The sequence below is a fragment of the Dicentrarchus labrax genome, unplaced genomic scaffold (genome assembly GCF_905237075.1).
Source record: "Dicentrarchus labrax unplaced genomic scaffold, dlabrax2021, whole genome shotgun sequence".
Classification (NCBI taxonomy): Eukaryota; Metazoa; Chordata; class Actinopteri; family Moronidae; genus Dicentrarchus; species Dicentrarchus labrax.
In genome coordinates, this window is record NW_026136702.1 from 11062164 (window position 1) to 11084467 (window position 22304).

At 41.3% G+C, this 22304-nt stretch overlaps 2 protein-coding genes across 8 annotated transcripts in view; both read left to right on the top strand.

Moving 5' to 3' along the window:
- Window positions 1-9452, top strand: part of tet1 (tet methylcytosine dioxygenase 1) — a 30147-nt gene extending 20695 nt beyond the window's left edge. For all 5 annotated transcript variants that reach the window (XM_051376995.1, XM_051376974.1, XM_051376984.1 and 2 more), the window contains 10 exons: window positions 48-2304; window positions 2894-2984; window positions 3549-3642; window positions 4053-4261; window positions 4350-4500; window positions 4809-4898; window positions 5182-5319; window positions 5500-5676; window positions 5829-5973; window positions 6092-9452. In XM_051376995.1, the coding sequence (XP_051232955.1) occupies window positions 48-2304; window positions 2894-2984; window positions 3549-3642; window positions 4053-4261; window positions 4350-4500; window positions 4809-4898; window positions 5182-5319; window positions 5500-5676; window positions 5829-5973; window positions 6092-7161 (4422 nt within the window). In that variant the 3' untranslated portion in view covers window positions 7162-9452. The remainder of the gene's footprint in view (window positions 1-47; window positions 2305-2893; window positions 2985-3548; window positions 3643-4052; window positions 4262-4349; window positions 4501-4808; window positions 4899-5181; window positions 5320-5499; window positions 5677-5828; window positions 5974-6091) is intronic.
- A 2189-nt stretch (window positions 9453-11641) lies between these two features.
- eif4e1c (eukaryotic translation initiation factor 4E family member 1c) lies at window positions 11642-22082 on the top strand. 3 transcript variants are annotated; one of them, XM_051427361.1, is made up of 8 exons: window positions 11642-11718; window positions 12569-12695; window positions 13835-13920; window positions 18719-18814; window positions 19450-19513; window positions 20354-20467; window positions 20597-20736; window positions 20873-22082. In XM_051427361.1, the coding sequence occupies exons 1-8, from the start codon at window positions 11642-11644 to the stop codon at window positions 20985-20987; spliced, it is 819 nt and encodes a 272-aa protein (XP_051283321.1). In that variant the 3' UTR covers window positions 20988-22082. The 3 variants fall into 3 exon arrangements, with proteins under 3 accessions (XP_051283321.1, XP_051283329.1, XP_051283339.1); XM_051427369.1 differs by lacking the exon at window positions 11642-11718 and adding an exon at window positions 12417-12424; XM_051427379.1 differs by lacking the exons at window positions 11642-11718; window positions 12569-12695 and adding an exon at window positions 13197-13232.
- The last annotated feature ends 222 nt before the right edge of the window (window positions 22083-22304 follow it).

The following is a 22304-nucleotide window of genomic DNA, read 5'->3' on the forward strand; positions in this document are numbered from 1 at the left end:
GAGTCACCTTTCTCTTTCTGTTGTCTCTCTCTGTCTCTGTGTCTCAGGTGGTTCCAGAAAGTGGGTCGGTAAATGGCAAAGGCAAGGCACAGATGGATGACACCCACACGGCAGCAGAGGAGGATGAAGGGGAGGAAGGCCACATACCTCATACACAATCCCCCCTCATCAACAACTTGCTCAGCCACAACCTGGCCTCAGACCAAGCCGGACAGCCAGCACTTGTTAAAAGAGAGCCCGGGCTGGAGCTGACCAGCATTGCACTTGTATGCTCTTCTGGGACTTTTCAGAATGGTTCTGCTGAGAACCTGACAAAACCTAATGGTGCTAATATGACCACTGGGTCACACTCTGATCTGAAGTCTGCATATAAAAGGACTACGATTGCATCAGAGCCTCAAAGGACTATAATAGCTGCAATCCCTGAGGACTGCTCTCTGAATGGGCCCAAGACTCCTCCAGATGACATGTTAGTTCCACTAAAGAAGATCAAACTGGAGGAGCCATGGATGTGGATAACTGAACAAGCCACCACACAGCTGAGTGATGAAGATGAGGTCTGCGAAGACCCACTGTCCACGCTGGCGGCCGTGGTATGTCTTTCTGTCACAGAGAGGAAAGGACTGGAGGAGAAACTTTTCAGCTCACGTTCTTCCATTCTTTGTTCCATCAAAACAGAACCACCAGATTTACTCTTCGTCAAGAAAGAGCCTGAAGACTTGAAGAATGACTTGTGTCAGAAAAGCACTCCTGTTAGCCTGCAAAGGACTCCCCAGTCTATCAAAAGTGAAACTCCTCCAAGTGTCTTGCTCCCAAGCGTGCAGTCTTTGGCAGAGAAGAGAAATCTCAGTTTTGATCAGGCTATTGCTATTGAGGCTTTGACTCAACTGGCAGCTATACCTCAAAGCACCCCAGGGTCCATTAAAGCTGAAAGTATGTGTGAACATCCCATTTCCACTGCTACCCCATTTTCAACCTCGAATACAAATACAACCCTGCAAGAAGCCAAACCAGCAAGTATCCCCTACAACAAAGTCTCGGTCATCAGCTCACCACTACACCAGACGTCAGTCATACGCCCTCCTGTGGCCAGACAAGGGAATGTCATCCAGTGTTCCCAGGGGTCGAGCTACAACACAAAGGTGTCTCTGCAGGACCTCTTGGAGGCCAGTTCAGATCGTGATAAAGCACCCTGCAGGAGGGCAGAGCAGGGCTTTGGTTCTCATGTCACCAAATCAGAATGCAGCTATAAAAATCCCAGTGACATGAAGTTCAGTAAAGATCACGAGCAGTTGTTTGGGGAGGACACAGAGAGGGTTGTCGGTAAAGTGAGGAGAAACAGAGATGAGGAGGAGGTGGCAGCTCAGCTGGCAGACCTGGCCTTCATCATCCAGTCCAGACACAACCAGCAGTCAGAGAACAACCCTCCAAAAGGAACACCTGTGTCAGCCATCATGTACAACTACAACTCCCAGCTACCCCCCAGTCAGAAAAAGCCCATCATAAAAAAAACAAAAGCTACACCTTCCAAGCCCAGGAAGAAGAAGAGTGATGGACCTGAGGGAATCAACTGCAGGACCCCCCTCTCAAAACGTTTGCCAAATGGAGAGACGCACCACAGGAGCAGAGGCAAGAAGACTCTCCCACAAGGGAAATCAGGCCTTCACCACAAGAGAAACCTGTTTCTGCCTCAGGCTCAAATTGACCTGAAGAGATACTTGGCTGAAGCTCAGGAGGAAAGGAGGCAACTCATTCATCACAGTAATGCACAGAATACAGCCCTCTTAGGGCCGCAGAATTATAGCACTCTCACAAGGATCAACCACATTCGTGGTCAAGAAAACCAGTTATGGTCTATTTCAAATGGTCCACTCCACCAACACAATCCATGCAATGGACATGCTGCAGGACCAGGGCAGGAGGGTGAAAGGCATTTGATATCTCAGGTAGCACAGCCCTGTGGTGGGCTGCAGCACGGTGCTGATCCTAACACCAGCCCAGCCAATACCGCTTTCCTCAGCCACACCACTGGGCACTATGGTCTAGCTAATGGCTTTTCAGGAGCTCGGCAGTCCCCTCCTCCAAGCCAGCAGGGCTACTACAAGCTGGAGAGGTCAGGACCTGTCACTGTCCTGTCCACGGCTACTGATGGGGATCTGGGCCACTCTGCAGAGTCAACTCCATCCAAGAACAGCGTCAACAGCTTTCTGCAGTCTCCTATAAGTTTTCTGGATACCCCTACCAAGAACTTGCTCAATACTCCTTCCAAAAAACTGGCTGATCTTCCATCCTGTCAATGCATGGGTGAGTCGTTATTACCCAAGATTTTTCAGTAGAAGACAAGTCTTTGATGTGTTCATTGGTATCACATTTGATATATTCCACTTTGTGACTAAAGTGTCTTGTCCCTTGAAAGTTTGCTTTCGAGTAACACTGATTTTCTTTGACCTCAAACTCATTCTTGTTTTTCTGTTTCTCTCTCTCTCTCTCTCTCTCTCTCTCTCTCTCTCTCTCTCTCTCTCTCTCTCTCTCTCTCTCATGCAAACACACACACACACACTAGCTGTGCCCTAATTCAGGGGCCAGTTCAAGCAAAAGGAGGCCGCATTTCTCTGCCATATTTGGAGGAGGCTTTGGGATTCTTTGTGGAGTCTTGATGACCCTTGATATAATGTATTTGGCCTTGAAATGTGGACATCCTGGATGCTGGCCTCAAAACTGAGATCCAGCTACATTTCCTATGTATACCACATTTACATTAGTGTGACTCCCTTTTCAGGAATGACAAACTGAGCGTCAGTGTTTATTTGAAGTTGTTGTGCTAACTGAAGGACAGTTCTACACTCAGTAAAGTTTCTTTGATATCTAATAGATCTTTTTTTTTTTTCCACAGACCAAATCATTGAAAAGGAGGAAGGTCCTTACTATACTCACCTTGGGGCAGGACCTAATGTTGCTGCAGTGAGAGAGTTAATGGAGAACAGGTAGAGCAACTACTACCACTCTGTTTACACATTGAGTATACGTGGGTGTGTTTACTACCAAACATCCTGAGTGCCGCCCAGTCAGCCACAGGCTTGGTGGAATGGGGTGGGGTCACAGCCAAACAGTCTGTCATTAAAAGGAAACATTGCTGAGCTAGCTCAACACGTTCACCCTCTGTCTCAGCTACACGCATGTACACACAGCACACACAACATGTTGAAACAGGAAACCCCTAGAGCTGAGACGAGGGGCCCGTAGACCAAGATGACAGCCAGTTTAAAACAACTTCCATCACAGTGCATCTGACAGCCATGCTTAACTAAAAACTGTTTTTCAATGGAAATGTACTTAAGAATCAAAAATATTTCAGTATTTATTCTTATTATTAACTGATAAGAGTATTAATAGTAGAGGATTTCTTTTGCTTGCAGGCACAAATGTTTGATTTGTTCGTGCGGAAGGATTTCTGTATTGTCAGTTGCCTCACGTGTTGGTAGCAATGTAATGTGGTCTAAGAAGTGTTCAGTGAAATGTTTCTCATATGTATGTTGTGTTTGTCACAGGTATGGTACCAAAGGAAATGCAGTAAGAGTGGAAGTTGTTGTTTACACTGGGAAGGAAGGAAAGAGCTCCCAAGGGTGTCCAATAGCTAAATGGGTATGTGGCTGCTGTTCGCATTCATGGTACTATTCTAAATGTCCTGAATATGTCTCCTGTTTGTTGAAGCGTTCTTGTAGATCCTACCATTATATATTTAGGGGCAGAGACAGAAATCACTCCCAGAGTTTTACACTTACCAAAACCACAGCAAACCCTTAGCTACCACTAACCATGTAACCATATCCTAAATATAATTATTTCCAATTTAATCCCTAAACATCATGTCATAGCTTACATGTAAATATTGACCATTTCAAAATGTTATTGGTCAATCACAGTGCTTCGAACAGATAAGTCAGTAGGAATCTGTGATTTTGTGATAAAAAATATACTAGTCTTGCTGTATTTGTGTTTGCTGTTGTTCATCTGTTATAAGCTGTTTGTGCACACTCGCTGTCATCTGACAGGTGATTCGGCGTGACAGTGAAGAGGAGAAGCTGCTGTGTTTGGTCCGCCAGAGACCAGGGCACTACTGTGACACTGCCGTATTGGTGATCCTTATTCTGGCATGGGAGGGAATCCCTCGGCCTGTGGCGGATAATCTCTACCAGGAACTCACGCAGTCCCTCTTTCAATACGGCTCCCCCACCAGCCGTCGCTGTGCCCTCAATGAAGAGTGAGTATCACTTCCTTTATTTTGATATGAGTCTACTTCTTTCCAACGATTGTTTCTTCATCTTCCTCCCACCACTCCATCTCCGCAGTCGTACGTGTGCATGCCAAGGCTTGGACCCGGACACCTGTGGAGCTTCATTTTCCTTTGGCTGCTCCTGGAGTATGTACTTCAATGGCTGTAAGTTTGCCCGCAGCAAAGTGCCCCGCAAGTTTCGCCTGCTTGGAGACTACCGGGAGGAGGTGAGGGAGTGGTCAACTACCACAAATCCTAGAGGAAATCATCAATTACAATCTATCCTATTTGTTTCTCCATCTGTTATAGGGATGTGAGAAGATATTATGTGTATGATTGGCATGCTGTTGTATCAGTTCTGCTGCTTCTTCTGCATTTTGTCTGCAATAAGGGCAGACTTGGTTGATCAAATCTTTACCAAACATTTGCCTCCTAGTGGCTTTTGTTGGATATGACAATCATGACTGTAGGCAGAACGCTATAAACAACAGACTGATTTTTTTTAAATCACCTGTTATTCCCTCTTTACTTTTAGGAGGAGAAGATAGAGAGCAACCTTCAGAACCTCGCCACTGACCTTGCACCACTCTATAAAAGACTGGCTCCTGAGGCCTTCCAAAACCAGGTACGACATATTAAACAGCTGCCACACGTAGCTCTCTTTGTTAGTATTAATAGAATTCCTCTGTTTCCCTTTAAGTTTCTTCTCTTTGTTCTCAAAGACCTCCTCACAGTTTATGCTCCAGATCTCTGCCTTCTACTGACTCTCACATTAATTGTTGGGTGAAGCTTCATTTAGTTCATACGCACCCAGACTCTGGAACAACCTTTCCTGTAGATTGGAGAGCACTTACCGTCTTCACCACAAATGAAACTCTTCTCATGGCTTGTCCTTTTGCCTCCCATAGGTGGAAAATGAGGAGGCAGGGAATGACTGCCGGCTGGGCAGGAGGGAGGGACGTCCTTTTTCTGGGGTCACAGCCTGTGTGGATTTCTGTGCCCATGCTCACAAGGATACTCACAACATGAATAATGGCAGCACTGTGGTAAGCAAGCTATACGTGACACCATGTTATCTACTCCTATATTGTGTGTCTATATTTATGCACCCCTGACCTACTTCAAAGGTCATTAGTTCTAGTTTTGGCTCAGTCCCTTGATGTATGGATTACATATAGTCCACTGTTTTGTTGAACAACTTGCCTTTTGTCTGTGTCCTTTCTCAGGTTTGCACTTTAACCAAGGAAGATAACCGTGCTGTGCGCAACATACCAGAGGATGAACAGCTCCATGTTCTGCCACTTTACAGGATCTCTGAAAGGGATGAGTTTGGTCAGGTGGAGGGCCAGTGGGCCAAGATTCGAAGTGGTGCTCTTCAAGTTCTGTCCTCCTTTCCCAGAGAGGTGAGTAAATAGAAAAGCAGTTTTGCGATTTATTATATTGTTTTTCTTTCTTCTTTCTAACTGTAACATCAGGGGTTTAAGACATTTATTGCAGACATAGGAATAAAATTATAATGCAGTGTTTTAAATGATTTATTTTTTGTATGTGTCAGGTGCGTCTACTGGCTGAGCCAGTAAAATCCGCCCGTAAGATAAGGCAAGAGGCTCGTCTGAAGGCTCAAGCAGAGAAACAGGAAAAGAAGCTCGGACTGACTCCTCTCACTCCGGGGAAAGTAAAAAGTGAAACCCCCAACAAAGGTAGTAAATCTAAATCTCTCTATTATAATAAGCAATACGTTGAGGTCAAAATGTATAAATGTTTTTTGATTATCAAATCTGTGTTTTAGAAATGTATTTTTTTCTACCTTTATAACAGAGCCTCAGGGCTGCTACAGCTCACACAGACTACCACCCAGGCCAGCCAGCGTTGGAAAGTACCTACCGGACAGGAATCAACCCAGCACTTACAGCCAGAGCACCAGCAGCTACCCCACTCTGGGTGCAGGGGTCACCCCACAGAAGGAGGTCATCTCCCCCAACCATCATGGCCTGCCTGGCCTCCACTTTGGACAGAATGGCTCAGCTCTTAATTATAAGACAATGAGTGACACCATGAATGGTTATTCTCCAGCATCTGGTGACCAGAGTGTTATTTCAGAACGTATACCTCCACATAATGCTCTTAGTGACTACCCCCCTGCTTTTAAAACTGAGCCCAACGAGGTGCACTGCTCTCCTCTGCACAGACCCTCCCCCAGTGGGAGTGCTCCTCCTCCCTCCTCATTCTCCCCCAGACCTACCTCTGAGGGCCTCTTCAGCAGGCTCAATGGACTCCACAGGGCTGCAGAAGATGTCATGGCAGAGGTCAGGGGTCATGGCCTCCCTCCACTCTCATCTCTCCACCTCCCCCCACAGACTCCCCCATTTGAACCAGAGGAAGTTACGCAGGAAGAGGTGTGGTCAGACAGCGAGCACAACTTCCTGGACCACAATATAGGCGGAGTCGCAGTGGCACCGTCACACGGCTCCATCCTGATCGAGTGTGCACGGCGGGAGCTCCACGCCACCACCCCTATCCTCAGGCCGAACCGAAGCCACCCCACCCGCATCTCCTTGGTCTTCTACCAGCACAAGTCTCTAAATGAACCAGGCCACGGGATGGCTATGTGGGACGCCAAAATGGCCAAGCGGGAACGGGAACGGGAGGAGGAGGCAGAGAGATTGAGGATGGAGGACAGCCTGAACAACTGCATGGGGATGAACGGCAAAGGAGCAGGAGGTGTGGAGAGGAGAGGAGAGGAGGGAACAGGGGAGGAGGAAGAGGAGGCAAGGAGGATCATGAATGTTCCCACACGTCAAGCATGGACTCTCCCGAGGGATGGTGTCCTCACTGTGTCCCCTTATGCTCTTACACAAGTGACGGGTCCCTACAATCGCTGGACATAGTCAACATGTTTTACACACACACACACACACACACACACACACACACACACACACACACACACATACACACACAGAAAACTCCTACACCCTGTGCTTCTGCCTTACCTCAATCAACTTCAAACTGCTACTCTCATTTTTACGTCGTTTTCATTGTGCTTTTCTAATATCTGTTTCACTTTGTCTTCTTCATCTCTGCCTTCAAAGTGATGAGGAAGACCAAAGTTTGTTGGCTTTTTAACTGTGAGTTTCAGTGTTGTTTTTATTGTAAAGAGATGGTGCTTTGAAGCATTTTAAAGACGTTTTTAAACTGGTTTTATATACATGATTAAGAACAAAAAAGATGTGATTATTTATTCTGATCATAACAATTTCTATTTAATTCCTGGTGTAAGCCTGTTTACTGCAAGATTTCTATAATAACCTGCATTTTATGTTGACGCTCAGAATTTATGTTGTACAGTAGGACTATGCTCTTTATTTTTAGCCAGTGGTTCTCTTTTTGTGAGATGAATCTCACTGGCTTTTACATTGGTGCCATTCTCACTGTAACCTACGTTTAGCAAACTCATTACATCACATAATGTAGAAAACAAGACTAATATCGTGCATATATTTACTACAGATTGTCACATGTAGCAATGTGCTTTTCCCTCTGCTGCCTCTGACTTCTGTTGGCAGTTGATGAAAGAAACGCACTTCTTTGGTTTGTTTGTTTTGGTTTCTCTTTGTCTGGATGGTTTGTCTTTTATTCACAGATATGTATGGCATATTAAGAAGCACTTTTTTTGTTTTCCTAAACTTAACTTGAAAAGGGTCCCAATCCATAGGCCTGAATATGTATGTACAGATAGAGATATATATGACAGTTTCGCATGAACCCGGTTTTATTTTTACAGTATTTCTACATTTATTTGATTTGAAATGGTATACATATCTAATGAAATTCAAAACTTATAATAAGGAATCGTGAAATGCTGCAACAATGAAGTGCTTATTATGATTGGCACTTACGTTCACCTTCTGGAAAAGGAATTCAAAAGTCTTTCACAGGGCACAAGTGTGATTATAGGATTTCAGAAACTTACTGTACATTTAATGGTGCTAATGAGACCTCTGTTGTTTTGGTTTTTTTTCACAATAATCACAGAGTGTCAGATCTGAAAACAAAACTTGTTAGCCAATGCTGACTAATCAAACTTTTTCTTCTTTTGCCTCCTCTCTGCTTTTGTTGGAAAACCACTCAAACATCTGATCCCACTCAGACAATTGCCTAAGATGATTTCGGGTGCTCGACCCTTGTGAAGACTTTGTTTACAGATAGCTTTTTTTACAGGGTCTGAATGAGGGGGTTGGTGTCAACTCCTGGTGAATCAGGATGTTTATTTTTTATTACCCATGAAAGAGAAGCTCTTCATTTTAAGAACTCATCGATGATATTTCAGCACAACCGATAAAGACCTTTCACTGCTATTCACACTAACACTGGTGGTATGACGTTTCCTGTGAGAAACATTTTGGACTTTTAGACACTTGGACTTCCTTTTGGTGCTAATAGGACAAGATGTCAAGGTACATACATTGACCTTACTGGTTATATACTGAACGGTGATGGCATGGTGCTTTTTTCTGAAACTCAGCACACACTGATCTGGTATATGATTCTGTACAAAGGTAGTTTTATCATTTCTCTGGATGATTACTGGCTGACAAGAGACTGAGATGTGTTGGCATCCCACCACTGATCATGATTTTTTTTTCTAAATACCAGTAAAATAAAAGCAAATTGTTGTGCAGATGTCCATCTAGAGTTCAAATGTCTTCCACAGAGAACCAAACTCTCCGACAATTCTCACAAATCACAGCATACACGCAAAATGAAATGAATGTAAACAGTTTTTAAATCAGTTGATTCAGAAAGAAGATTTTTGAACATGACAAAGTTTCTTTTGATTTACTGTGGGGGACATTCTCGGTCCACATTGGAAGTCTTTGTATCAACAAGGAACTAACAACTAGCACCAGCATTAAAAAAAATCTGGGAAAAAAAAAAAAAAAAAACTTTTGTTAGTAGAAAATGTGTAAATATGTATGTGAACCATATTGTTTTTACTGTACTGTTAATGGTGTTTAGACAATGGATGATCTTGCTTATTTTGAAACTGAATTACTGTATGTTGCTGAAAGTATATCCAGTTTAGACTTGAGAAGAGACTAAATTTAGCATTCCTTTTATGGATGGCTGATCTCTTTCGGGATTGTGAAATAAAGTCATATTTATATTTTGGACCTGATCACAAGTTCTTCTGTCCTGATTTGTACACATGTGCTGTGTACAGTGTGTGTGTGTGTGTGTGTGTGTGTGTGTGTGGGTGTGTGGGTGTGTGTGTGTGACACATCTTTTGACATATGAGGACCTCGTGTTAGTAGGTCGACCTGTTTTTAACAAGCCAAGCAGAATATATTTTATGGGTTTATTTTTATTCAGGAAAGCCAAAAACACTTTTATTCTTTCTGAATTTCCCAGACAAGCATACTGTATGAGTCACTGCTGAGGAATTTCAGTTCAGTAATTTAGACTTTGACCTCTTGTTTGGGAATGAATCACTTGTTTTTGTATCATTTCTCCCCAGGATTGGTAACATGATGTTTTGTTTTTTTTCTTTCAGATGATGTTGGAAAATAATTTGCTTCTGACTCAGTGAAAACTTAGTAACTTCAACAAACACAAGTCTGCTTGAGAAGTTTAGTCTATTCTAAATAACAATCATAATTATTGCCATTACCACACAACCCAAGCATATTGAGAAATAAGTATTGAGATAATAAATCAACATGCTGTTCTTCACTATATGTAGGCAGCCTGCAGTGACTGAAGGAAAACAGTGGTTGAAGTACTCTTCATCCACTTTTTATTATAAGTCATTGTAGCAATACCACAATATAAAAATGCTCTGTTACAAGTAAAAATGCTTTCAAAATTCACAAAAATGTACATACAATAAGTATTAGCACATTATTATCACAATATACTAAAAGTACCAAATGTACTCATTACGCAGAATGGAGCATTTCAGAAGAATAAACATTACTGGATCATAAGTGTTATTAAGTGTTCATCATTGACATTTTGTAGATGGTAGGTGGAGCTAATTTTAATAACCCACAGTGAAAACATTGAATTAAATAATAACTGAGTTATTGTGTTACTGTGAAATATAACTCCCACAGAAGAACAGTGATGACACAAAATGATGATTCATAAATGTCTGAAATCTCAATTTACTGCCTATTACAAAATAAACTATAGTCTGTTGAGAATCACTGGACATGTGAGTGACATAGTGGTTGTCTTCACTCAGTTCTGGGCAGTGAGAGATTAAGTGATTACACCAGGGACACAGTCTGTGAAGAATTTAAGTAGACGTAAAATGATGTTAAATCCTTGAAAGGTTGATGACGTGTGGACATCATAGTTAGGATTCAGGAAATGACTAATCACATGTCACAGAAAACACGATGTTCAAGGGTTAGGATATTACAGTTGCTGAGCACATTGGTATATCTTTATGGTTTCTGTCAACCTTTCCAACCTTTTTAAAGTTGCACATCATTGCGTGAAATTTGCTAACACAGAAAGCCACATGTGACTAAACCGCATGGTGGAAGAAGTCAGTAACTGAGCCCTTGTGGCCATAATGAGCTTTGTAATTTATACCAGCCTTAATTTTACATCACAGTATGGGCCTGTCCGTCAACATCTCAGACTTTCAATTGTACATCTTCTCTGAGTTACCTGTTGTGCTTAAATCCATGATACCGGGAAGTTTGGAAAGGACACCTCACCTTCCCTTAATACGGCTGTGCTACTGTAAGTGTGCCATCAGAATAAACAAAGATGCTGCGTCACAGCCGGGTATAACTAATTATGATGTTATATAAATGTATGTGTATACTGTTTGTAGTACTAATCCTGCTCAGGTGAGATGTAGAGTGGTCAGGATAAAAGTCAGTTATAAATTGGTTATTAAATCCCCAGTGGTGGAAACAGTATTCGGATCCTTTACTTAAGTAAAAGTAACAATACTACAATGTAAAATCACAGGGTTTCAAGTCCTGCACACTTGAGTAAAAGTAGGCAACAGAAGTATCAACAGAAAAATGAACTAGAATAGCAAAAGTAAAAGCACTCATCATGCAAATTTGCCTCTTTCAGTTAAATTATTGAGTCCCCAAGGTGCAGAAAGTTTATTTATTTATTTATTTTCAGCATAAGACAATAATTTTTGCACTCAAGTTATCTTGCGCAACAATATAAAAAATAAGAATTCTTTCCCTCTGAAATATAGTGGAGTAGAAGTATAAAACTAGTACTTAGTTCCTGTGAATCGCTGCCAACCCCAGTGATCACTCTGCATCCTGACCTTGCTGGAGGAAGGAAAGAGTAAAACAATTCCTAATCAGCAACAGTCAGTTCTTGCAGATGAAAGAAGGTAGGATGACCTCTAGAGGCTCACGAGTTACTGCTTTTATAAGAGGTAACAGAAAAATAGCATGGAGGTAATGGACTATTTGACTTTTTGCTGTAAGATTATTTTTCTCTTTAATTTTATGCACATGAAGTTACAGAAACATATGAGAGAATTGTGATAACAAAAGCCTATGATGTTATTATGGGATGATTTCAAAGATAATATACAATAGTTTGTCTTTGAGTTTGGGAATATGTTGAGAAATATCATGAGAAAAATTAAGATTTTGCTATATTGTCTTTAACCTGATAGCCATTCCATTAATATATGTGGTAGTACATTTATGATGTCTTATTTATTCTCCTGTACAGCACTTTGGTCAACTTTGGTTGTTTTTTAAGTGCTGAACAAATAAAGTTGGATTGGATTGGATAGTATTGGCTCCCTATATAGTAATATTGGATTTAGAGTATTCAGAAGAAATGGGATGAGATACCGTGATTTTAATATATTTAATCCACTGGTCTCCCAAAAAACAATTATTACATTATTAATACCGCAACAATAGTGTGAAATAATATTGCCTATACTATTAAAGAGGATTTTTACCATATTATCCACCCACATCTTGTTCATTAATGCATGGGAGGAGCAGCAAGGATGCTCATCCTCAGTAACAAGGACTTTTTATTTTTAGAAATGGGAGCTCAAATGTACTTTTATGAAGTAAAGTAGGGGTGGCGGATTGTAAGGGTCCAGAAACAATACTGTCAGACAAGAAACAGGAATCCCATGTCAGTAATAATATTGTGTTTAAGCCTTTTTAATTCATCTTTATAAACACTATTCTGACTTCTGGGAAGAACTTCTTGGAAAGAAACAGCACTTTGAGATTTTATGTGTGTGTGTCCTTTATTTTTTATTTTATTCTTTAACAGGGATCCCTCTCTGGGTTTCATAGCACCCACCTCGGCTTCCGTAGGTGTGTGTGAGTGGTTGGAGTGTGACGCAGAAGCGCTGAACGGGCAGAACATTTCTTCTGTCAAGATGGCGACATCGGAGCCGGTAAGAGAGACAAGAGATAGCTGGGGAGGAGTGGAGGGAGAGGGAGAGCGGGGGGGGGGAGGAAAACCGACTAATGTGTATGGAAATAAAAGCTACATCTTCACCATATAGTCTCACATCCTTGAAACGACACCGGTTATATTTTATTTCTTTGTGTGAGGGGGGGGAGAGAGGGGGAGGGGGGGTGAGTCCACAGATGTGTGAGTTCGCGTGGAGCACAGTTAGCGTTAGCATGCACAGCAATGTGATGGATGTAGGCTGAGCCTGACTTTGTTGGCAAGGGAGGGACTCACTGACTGACTGCACGTCGTTCATTCAAACTCCCAATCCACGATTTGTTTTACGCTACTTCGATATTGGGGTCAATATCGTACGGTGGTTTTTTTTAATCGACTCCCAGTACCTTTTAAAAGCTCGCGCTAGGATTGTATTGATTGATTTTTTAGGACAATCTGGACACGTGTGTGTCTAGCTCGTAGCTAGCTTAGCTAACGTCTGCTAAAACTAATGCTAGCGATGGTAACTTACCCAGCTCAGGTTAGCTCGTGTTTTATTAGGCTTATATATGTGTTTTACCCACCTCTAATGCTAGCTGTCTTCTGTGGGCCTTTAGGTTTAATGGTTAAAAAGGTTGACGTTGTAAAGATGGACACTACTGTCAAATATTTAAGGTACTATTAGCCTACTTTAAGGGTTAGCTACTACTTACAACTCGACAGTGTGGTGTAAATGTTTGGACTTTATATATATTCCCTGAGAAATATCAGTAACTGTAATGTGGATAGGGTGGCCAATGAGGGATGATTTTACCAATACTTTATCTTATTCTGCTTGACCAGTTTAAAAAAGGTTTAGAAAACTACCACTTATGTGTAATGATGACTTTAAAGTCAGGGCCAAGACCTCATTTATGCTACATTGTGACATAACTGTAACCACAACGCCACATCTAGCCTCCTATCACAAGTTGGTAATACATTAATGCATCTCCCCCTCCATAGCTTTGCATGAAACCTATGCAAACTCTTAACTTTTATGATGCCGATCAATGGACATACAGGAAGGATACTGATGTAGACATTTTGAATGAATGTCTTCTGTCTCACGATGTGTGTGTGCGTGTGTGTGTCTCTCCTCAGAAAGCACCTGAAACTGAAGATCAACCGACTGACAGCCAAGTCGTTGCGAATCCTGAGCAGTATATCAAGCACCCCTTGCAAAACAGGTGAGAATAAAACAGCTGCTGTGTTTGACAGGCTATTGCAACCCTTCAAGGTCCTTGTACTTACGTAAACTGCAGCAGTCTGATATTTATGGAGATTTAGATAACACCGCTGAATTTGCATGCCAACTGCGTTTTCTTGTTGTCTAAGCTTTCATATTTTATAGCATTTTGCAACAAATAATGTAATGCAGCTTCTCAATATCATATTCTCTCACTTGTTCTTACAAACTGTGGCCTAAGAAAGACACAAGAACATACACATTAACAGCATGACAGAAATATTGGGACTGAGGCTAATTACTAGAAAGAAATGAATGATTTAACGCAACACGGGTGAGGACTTTCCAGTCTAACCCAGCGTACTCTCTGTAGCAAGTGAAAGGCAGTAAAACTGGATTGTTTTGTTAAAAAAAACTGAAAACATCGTCCATGTTTATTTATTTCATTTTTGGCATATTAAAAAGAGATTGATTACCCTCTGTTTTGCACTGAAGAGCACTGACTTGCTCTTTTCCCTCACACGCAAACATCACTTATTTTGCAATCCTTTCATCTTAGATACTTACTTCCATATCATTTTAACTTTGAAGTGTTTAGTTTTACTTGTTATAATAATCCCGGTGGCGGTACTGCTGGTTTTAAACCCCGAGGAAAGAATATAGTCAAATTGCTTCTCTATGGTGGATGTGTTATTGAAAGACTCCTAGCTTCTGTATTTTTACTTTTTAAACCATTATATTATATATGAATCATTTGGAGCTTTATATTAAGCTTAAACAGTAAAAAGAAATGTGTGTTGAAGTGTGTCATAGCAACAAAAAGAGTCACAAAAAACCACATTGTAAATAATTTACAGGTAAATGGTATCATCAAACGGAGGCTCTTTTTAGATTTAAAACCAGAAGCACAGAATGAAGAAATCTGCTTCCTACTCTGCATGCGAGTGTTGCAATTGTTGTTCGCTATTGTCCGTTTAGAAGTATTATCATAGTTGTGTGGTGGTGACGACCTATTCAGGGGCATTGTACAGTCGGTTTAGGAAATGCTGAATAGTTCACTTAGTTAGTCACTTCTAGGCCATTCTGCTTGTTCTGCCCAGCCTCAGAGGGCAAGGCTGCCCACGTCTGCTGCAGCCTGGCCCACTTTATCCTGCTATTATGGTTTCAGGTTTTAACATTCTGTGGTCGGGTTATTACATTGTGATGCCTTCACTGTAACACCCTTAATGATGGACTTCTCAGTTAAAGGGGTGTTGTCGCTTCTGTCTTGCTTCACAATTCTCAAGAGCTTTATAAGACTGGCGTGTTGTGACATATTATTTACAAATGTACACTAAGTGCACCTCGCTAAAACAAATGCAGTCTAATACAACAGACAGGTGTTGTCTATCCCATTTATACCAATGAGGATAGGCTAAATACAATAAGTCGTCTGTTTAATGCAATGAAGTCAACAGCAACACAAACTACATCCTCCAAAACGATCAGAAAGTTGAATCAACAACATTTTAAACAAAACCCGAAGATTATAATCTTCATGAAGGACTTATTGAACTATGACTCATCTGTGTTAGTTTTAGCTGCAAAACAGGAATGTATGTTGTTACATGTCATGTCTTGCTGTCATCAAATCTGCAGCACAATGAGTTAGTTAGTTGGATAAAATACAATTTACACGTACTTGATAAGAGAGATTAGTGAACACCAGCAGAAATTCAGGTTTTGGGGTTTCAGTTGTCATTTTTATGATATGTGGTAATCAACTTTCAGAGGCTTGAAACTTACCTGAGTTTGCCAGTACAACACTGTTAATGTCATGTCTGCTTTTAATTTTGTCAGGGGTTTGGGGAAGGTACAGACAGATTTGAACAGTCTGCACTTCTCTATTACCAACTGTAACATAAGTAGGCAGGATGATCACTTTTAAGTTTCAAGTCATGCAAGGTGATTTTCATATGGTTACAGAAGTCAAGGGAAACGACAGCTGCCGGAAGGGTAGGAACAACTGTTTCTGAAAACCTGTAGTGTGCTGTGGGGAATGTTGTGCATTCATATACAGTCTAGTAAACGTGCTGCCAGACATGGCTGTACCGTTCATTAGAGATATCAATGGATGAAATGGTTATGAAATTAGATCCTCTGGTGAGTGAAAGATGGACCTACAGTTAGCCCGATGCCATTAAGTGTATAGGCAGACAGATACTGAAATTTAAGGCCAATACTGATATCAATAATTGAGTTACAGCAACATTATGCAAGATTTGGTATTTGTTGCAATTTGGCAGTATCATACCATTGTTGTAAATATGGACACGTGCATTTCTCTAGATAAAAGAACAGCAAGAAGGCCAGCTCGCCGTCTGTTTGCTGCCTTTCATTTCACGAAGCTCTTGCCAACGAAAGCCAGTCCCACATTTACTCTTGACCCGTGTCAAGTGTGATGACTAGTCGACTAGGAAAATCCTTAGTCGGGGTCAACCCTAGTGGCGTCTCTCACCTTTTCTCTTCCTAGTGTCCTCCGTCATCCTCTTAGGTCTCCCAGTTACATTGCCCACTCTCCCGACTACAGGTTGTGGCATGACGCCCTCTCCGTTTTCCGTCAGCATTCGCCCCTGTCCCAGGCCTTAAAACTTCCTCTTTCCATCATTTCAAAGCTCCTTTGCTGCCCGTGTAAACCCAGTCCTGGGCATCCCGGGCAGTACAGCTATGCTAAGTAGCAAACAGCAGCTACATTTTGCAGCAGCCACTAAAGAAAACTAAAATATGATCCAGTTTTACTAGAATCAGTGACATAGTTGGTGGTGTGTGACTTCTACTGTAAAGTATTACGCACGTACCAACCCGACTGACAGATATATACCAATATACAGTATATATGACATCCAATCCAACTTTATTTATTAAGCACTTTAAAAACAACCAAAGTTGACCAAAGTGCTCTACAGGAGAATAAATAAGACATCATAAATGTAAACAGTGATGGTGATGATGAAGACCACTGTGAGGAATATAGACAGTGATGGCGATAACACTGGAAAGTTCCCGTGGCAGACAACACGGACGAAGTCGGACGGCGACAAGCTCGATGTCCGGGCTGCAGACACGCTCTTTCACACAGACGTGTCCGGCATTACACCACCTGTTGTTTATGAGCACGGACAGTCCCTCTCCTTTCTTCATGCCGGTTACGGTGGTGTCCCTGACGGCTCGAGCTGGCGCTGACGCTGGAGTCCGGTATCTGCTCGTGTAGCCACGTTTGTAGGGTTTAAACCTCCTCTTCTTCATCCTCCATTTAACCCCCACTCTGCAGCCTCGCCGTCTCCTCAGCTCCTCCGGTATGGAGGGTCTCTTTCCAGTCAGGATGCTAGGGTACCTCAGGGCGATCATCTAGTCGTGGGTGTAAACAATGCGACTCCCCGTCGCCATGCAGACCCGTGCAAACAGTGCTCAAAAACACCAAAAAAGTATTTAGGCGACATGAACAAAGTAGTAAGAAAGTAAGAAAACAGTTAAAAATAGCAAAAATCACAGACTTAAAACACTGAAAACACACTAAAACTACAACGATGATTGGAGCTGCCATGACAGGCTGCCATTGTCGCCAGTGCCATTCCATGTCTACGTAGTATACACTTTCTTTGACTATTCTTAAGCACAAAGTTCACTTACATAGTAAAACCCTAATTTTATCCCTACATAGACATATCCTATATCCTTATACAGTCTTGTCCTGTAGGTCTGCCGATATAGTGGTAACATAACGCTAATTAGATCAAAATATTGTATTGAAGTGTGTCGTGTTTTTAGATAAGACATGGTCCTCATATCATCCCTCATTCATCGAGTGATGCTGAGCATTGCAAACAGAGTCACTGCCTCTTTAAGCTGCTCTCCATTTGTGTTTCCTGCATTTCAAAATACGAGCCTTTGCCAAGATAGCTACACCTGTGTTTGGAAATACAATCCACCACCCACGCCTGAGGAAATGGGTTAACTGGATTAGGATTTATAGGGACTTTTTGCCTTGCTCCACGTCATATTAGTCTAACATTAGTGACACGGGAGCAGGGCCTTTTGATTAATCAATCATTGACTTGACCTACTGTCTGCCAAGTTGGTTTACATGCCACGAGTAGGTATGTAAACAAAAAAAACGTATCCTCAGCTGGGTTCATCACCAGTGGAGACACGCCTGTCTGATTATCCATCACTCCACTACTGTTGTAATAATGTGTGTCAGTGGTGATCCTACACAACATGACCACAGTCGCATCCTGTGTTTTGGTTTATGTTCAGCGTATTAATCTGTTTATGACAGATGGGTGGGGTTGGTGGTTGATTACTGTTGTGGAGGGTGGGGGGCACCGAGTTCGGCTGATGTCCCCTCATTGCCCTCCTGGCTCCCCTGCTAGTCCCACCCCTCCTGGGAATAGATGAAAGAATAACAGCTCTCGTCATAAACAAAGGCTGCATTTGTAGTGCTGATGATGGCCGGTGTTCTCTGTTCTTTGCATTGATATGCCTGCTTTTGTAACTAGCTGTTGTGGTCTGTTGTGAAATAGAGTGCATATCTGTGCTGTTATGTCTCTGGCTCAAGGTTATTTTGGTTTTCATACAATAGCCCTTACAGTAAATTCTTTTTCAGACATTTCGTCTTTCTGAGATTTATAGGAAATGTTCCTGAGTTGTTTTGCTGTTTCTGTAAAATAAAGACGTAATTGTAATTCTGCGTCGTACTTTTCCACAGTCCTATGAATACTGATTAATTCTGTTTTTAATTCTTGTCTTTTCCCTTTCAGATGGGCCCTGTGGTATTTCAAAAACGACAAGAGCAAAAGCTGGACAGAGAACCTGCGTCTCATTTCCAAGTTTGACACAGTGGAAGACTTCTGGGCGTAAGTATTCTCTGCTAATCCTGTAATGGAATTATGCTTTTGGCACTATATAGTCATAGTGTATAATTGGAGCATTTCAGAAGAATGGCATTTAAATAAATGATTTTGTATTTCACTCTATAACTCGCATAGAGCCAAGAAGGGATTTCTTGAAGCCGAACCCGTTCTTATTATGCAGATTTAGATAAATGATCCTGTGATTAAATTATTTTTCTAATGCTGATGGAGGCACAGGTTGTTAGTGGTGTAAAGCTAGATTAAAATAACATAGGAGCAGTTTGAGAGTCTTTGTTTATGCTTCATTTTTCGTCTGAACCCCACTCATTGTATAAATATAGTTGTCGTCTTTTAGATATGACACTGGGTAACATAAGTACACTTAAATTGAAAATACCGGTTAAAATATAAAATGAGAAAAAAGAGTTTTTGAAATATTGGCATGCCCCAATAAGGAGGACGACTTTTAAAGAAAAACAACCTCGTGTGTGCTGTGCTGTGCTTGTGTGAAAGGGGGTCAATGTGTAACACTTTATCAGTGTTAAGTTGATGTTAAATACTTCACTGTACCATTTATCTGAACCATGCCAGATGAAGCTCACACTGTCACTGAAGTCACTATTCTGCATTTCTTACAGATTATACAACCACATACAACAACCAAGCAAACTTGGCTTTGGCTGCGATTATTGTTTATTTAAGGTAAGGTCTATTTTAAGATACAATTGTTCCAAATAGTCTGTTTGGAACAATGATGTGTCTAATATGTTTTTTTCTACAAAAAGTATAATTTCCTACGTGATCACATGACGTGATCACGTGACCTTTCGCTAGCATCCTCCTTGCAACAGTTTAGCAGCGCGTTGTGATGGTAGAGAGAAAATGCAAGCACCTCCAGTCCCTGAAGCTACCGGTACTTCAGATGATTTAGTGCCGAGACGTGGGTCCTATGGGCTTCAGCGTTCAGAGCGCTAAGCGCCTTCAGCAGTAAAAAGAAGTCAGCGGAGACGGTTTTTTTTTAGCGCAGCGCTCAGAGCGCTTCAAGTTGAAATCTGTTCAACTTTTAACACCGCTGGGCGCTTGGAAAATGAGTTTTTGAGCGCTCTCAGCGCTGTAAATGCGTTTGGTGGACACAAGTCCAGCTCAGACAATTCTAATCACATTTTAAAGGATATCGACTGATTATCGGTATCGCCAAAATCCCAAAAAATATTGAGATATTATTTTTTGCCCATATCGCCCACCCCTAATTTCAACATACAAATTATTACAAAGGTATTTACTCCTTCTACCTCATTAAGAATTAATATGCAAATATTATTAATTTCTAAAAGTTTTCCTGCTCGACACAAGATGTCTCAGTGTATGTGCACTGGTGGCTTCAAGTTTCTACATCACATTTGTATAAGTTGCATACTGGACCAGGATTGATTTCAAAACTATTTGTGACATTTTTGAGTGGAGGGGGACTTACAGTTGTTTCCTTTGCCAACCATTTGGATGAAGTATTTAAAAGCTTTTTTTTTTTTTTTTGTGTGGCAGGATGGGATCAAGCCGATGTGGGAGGACGACAGGAACAAACTGGGGGGTCGATGGCTGATGACTCTCAATAAACAACAGAGACACAATGACCTTGACCGCTACTGGATGGAGACGGTAAGACACCTGTTTGCATGGAAGAGCTGGGCAAATCTCATAGATGAACCTGTCTCCTATTAATGGTTGTGAATTACAAGAAAAAGGACAATATGACTCATATAGTGTCGCGTTTTGTGTATTTTTCAGCTCTTGTGTTTAGTCGGCGAGTCGTTTGATGAGGCAAGTGAAGATGTGTGCGGAGCTGTGGTCAATGTCAGACCTAAAGGTGACAAAATAGCCATCTGGACTAGCAACTGCCAAAACAGGGACGCCATCATGACGATAGGGTAAGTTCATAAGTCTCATCGTCAATAGGAAATAACTCAAGTGATCAAAAGAATCATTGTAAACTAACTGACCACTAGATGGTGACACTAAGTTAGCATTAATCGTCACACACCATTCAACTTCTTCTTTCCACAGGCAACTTTATAAAGAGCGTCTGAGCATCCCCAGCAAAGCCATGATTGGCTACCAGTCACATGACGACACATCCAGCAAGAGCGGCTCCACCACCAAGAACATGTACTCCGTTTGAACTCCCCATTCCTCACCATTTCAACTTGCTGTAGATTTAAACAATTACCAAACTGCATCATCACAATAATAATAATTTTTGAGTTCTCAACTACTGTAGTGTCTTTTCCTTTTATTAAAGATTTGATCATAGTGTGTACACTTGGAGCTTCCCCCAATATGAGAAACTAGTGGGGGGCGATAGTTAAAACTATGGAGGAGGCCGGGAAGGTGAAGAGTATTTGGGCTCAAGATGTTATACGTGAGCAAGAGAACACAAGATTTGCTTTTAGAGTTGAAGAGTTCTTTCATTAATACCAGTGACCTCCCCCTAGCTTAGCTAAGAACAAGCTTTTTTTTTTAAGTACTTAATGGCTTGGAGTTGCTAAAAAAAAAAAAAAAAAAACCTTAACTATACAGCCTTGTGTTATGCTCATGCCGAGTTCTCACTCCTTTACAAAAAAAGTGTTTCTCACCTCACAGGAAAAGATGGTAGACAACTTTCACAGAACAAATTTTAAGGGCAATTTTAACTTGATTTATCCAGAAGTGTTGAGCATGAAGAATCTACAGTATCTTAAAGGTGTGTAAAAGCCGTGGTCACACTCCAAAGTTGTAGGGTTTGGATTTAAGGCCACTTGTTGTTTCAGCCATGCTGGAATTGTGGAATATTGCTTGTAGTACTTTTTGAACTTATTTTCTTCCCCTTACATTTATTTATAATGTATGCATTGCAGTTGAACTTCTTAGTTGAAAGACAACCATGAAACTTGTGTTTTTTCAAATTGTTTTTTTCTTTTTTTTTTCTTCTTCTTTTTTGTTATTAAGGTTACAATGTGGACTACTGCATATAGATGACATTTTTTACAGTGTACCATACAGTAAAATGCTGACAGAATTAGGTGTGCTTTTCACTGTTTTCTTCCTAACAAAACTGTAGATAATGTCACACTCCTCTCTTGGTTGATGCAAAGGAAAGATGATATTCATTGTGAAATGATTTTGCTCATAATGTATCTTTATTATCTGTAATTCCAGGATGTATATTACCTTCTTTCAAGTAAAGGTTAAGTGCTTTGCATTAAAACCAGAACCATGTTGTCTTGTTTTGAGAGAATTTGTGGTTTTATAGTTTTTATTTCCAATTTAATTTAAAAGTTGATAAATATAAGACTAATATTCACTTTACTTTAGTTCTGCTTTTGGTTTCTACCAACTCCTGAGGGAACTATCTGGCTCTTTAGCTGCTTAAAGCTCCACTATTTTAACCACCCTGTCTGTAACCAGAGGTGAGCCATCTGGTGCTCAGGGGGTACAGTCGCGTACAGTGAGGGTTTTA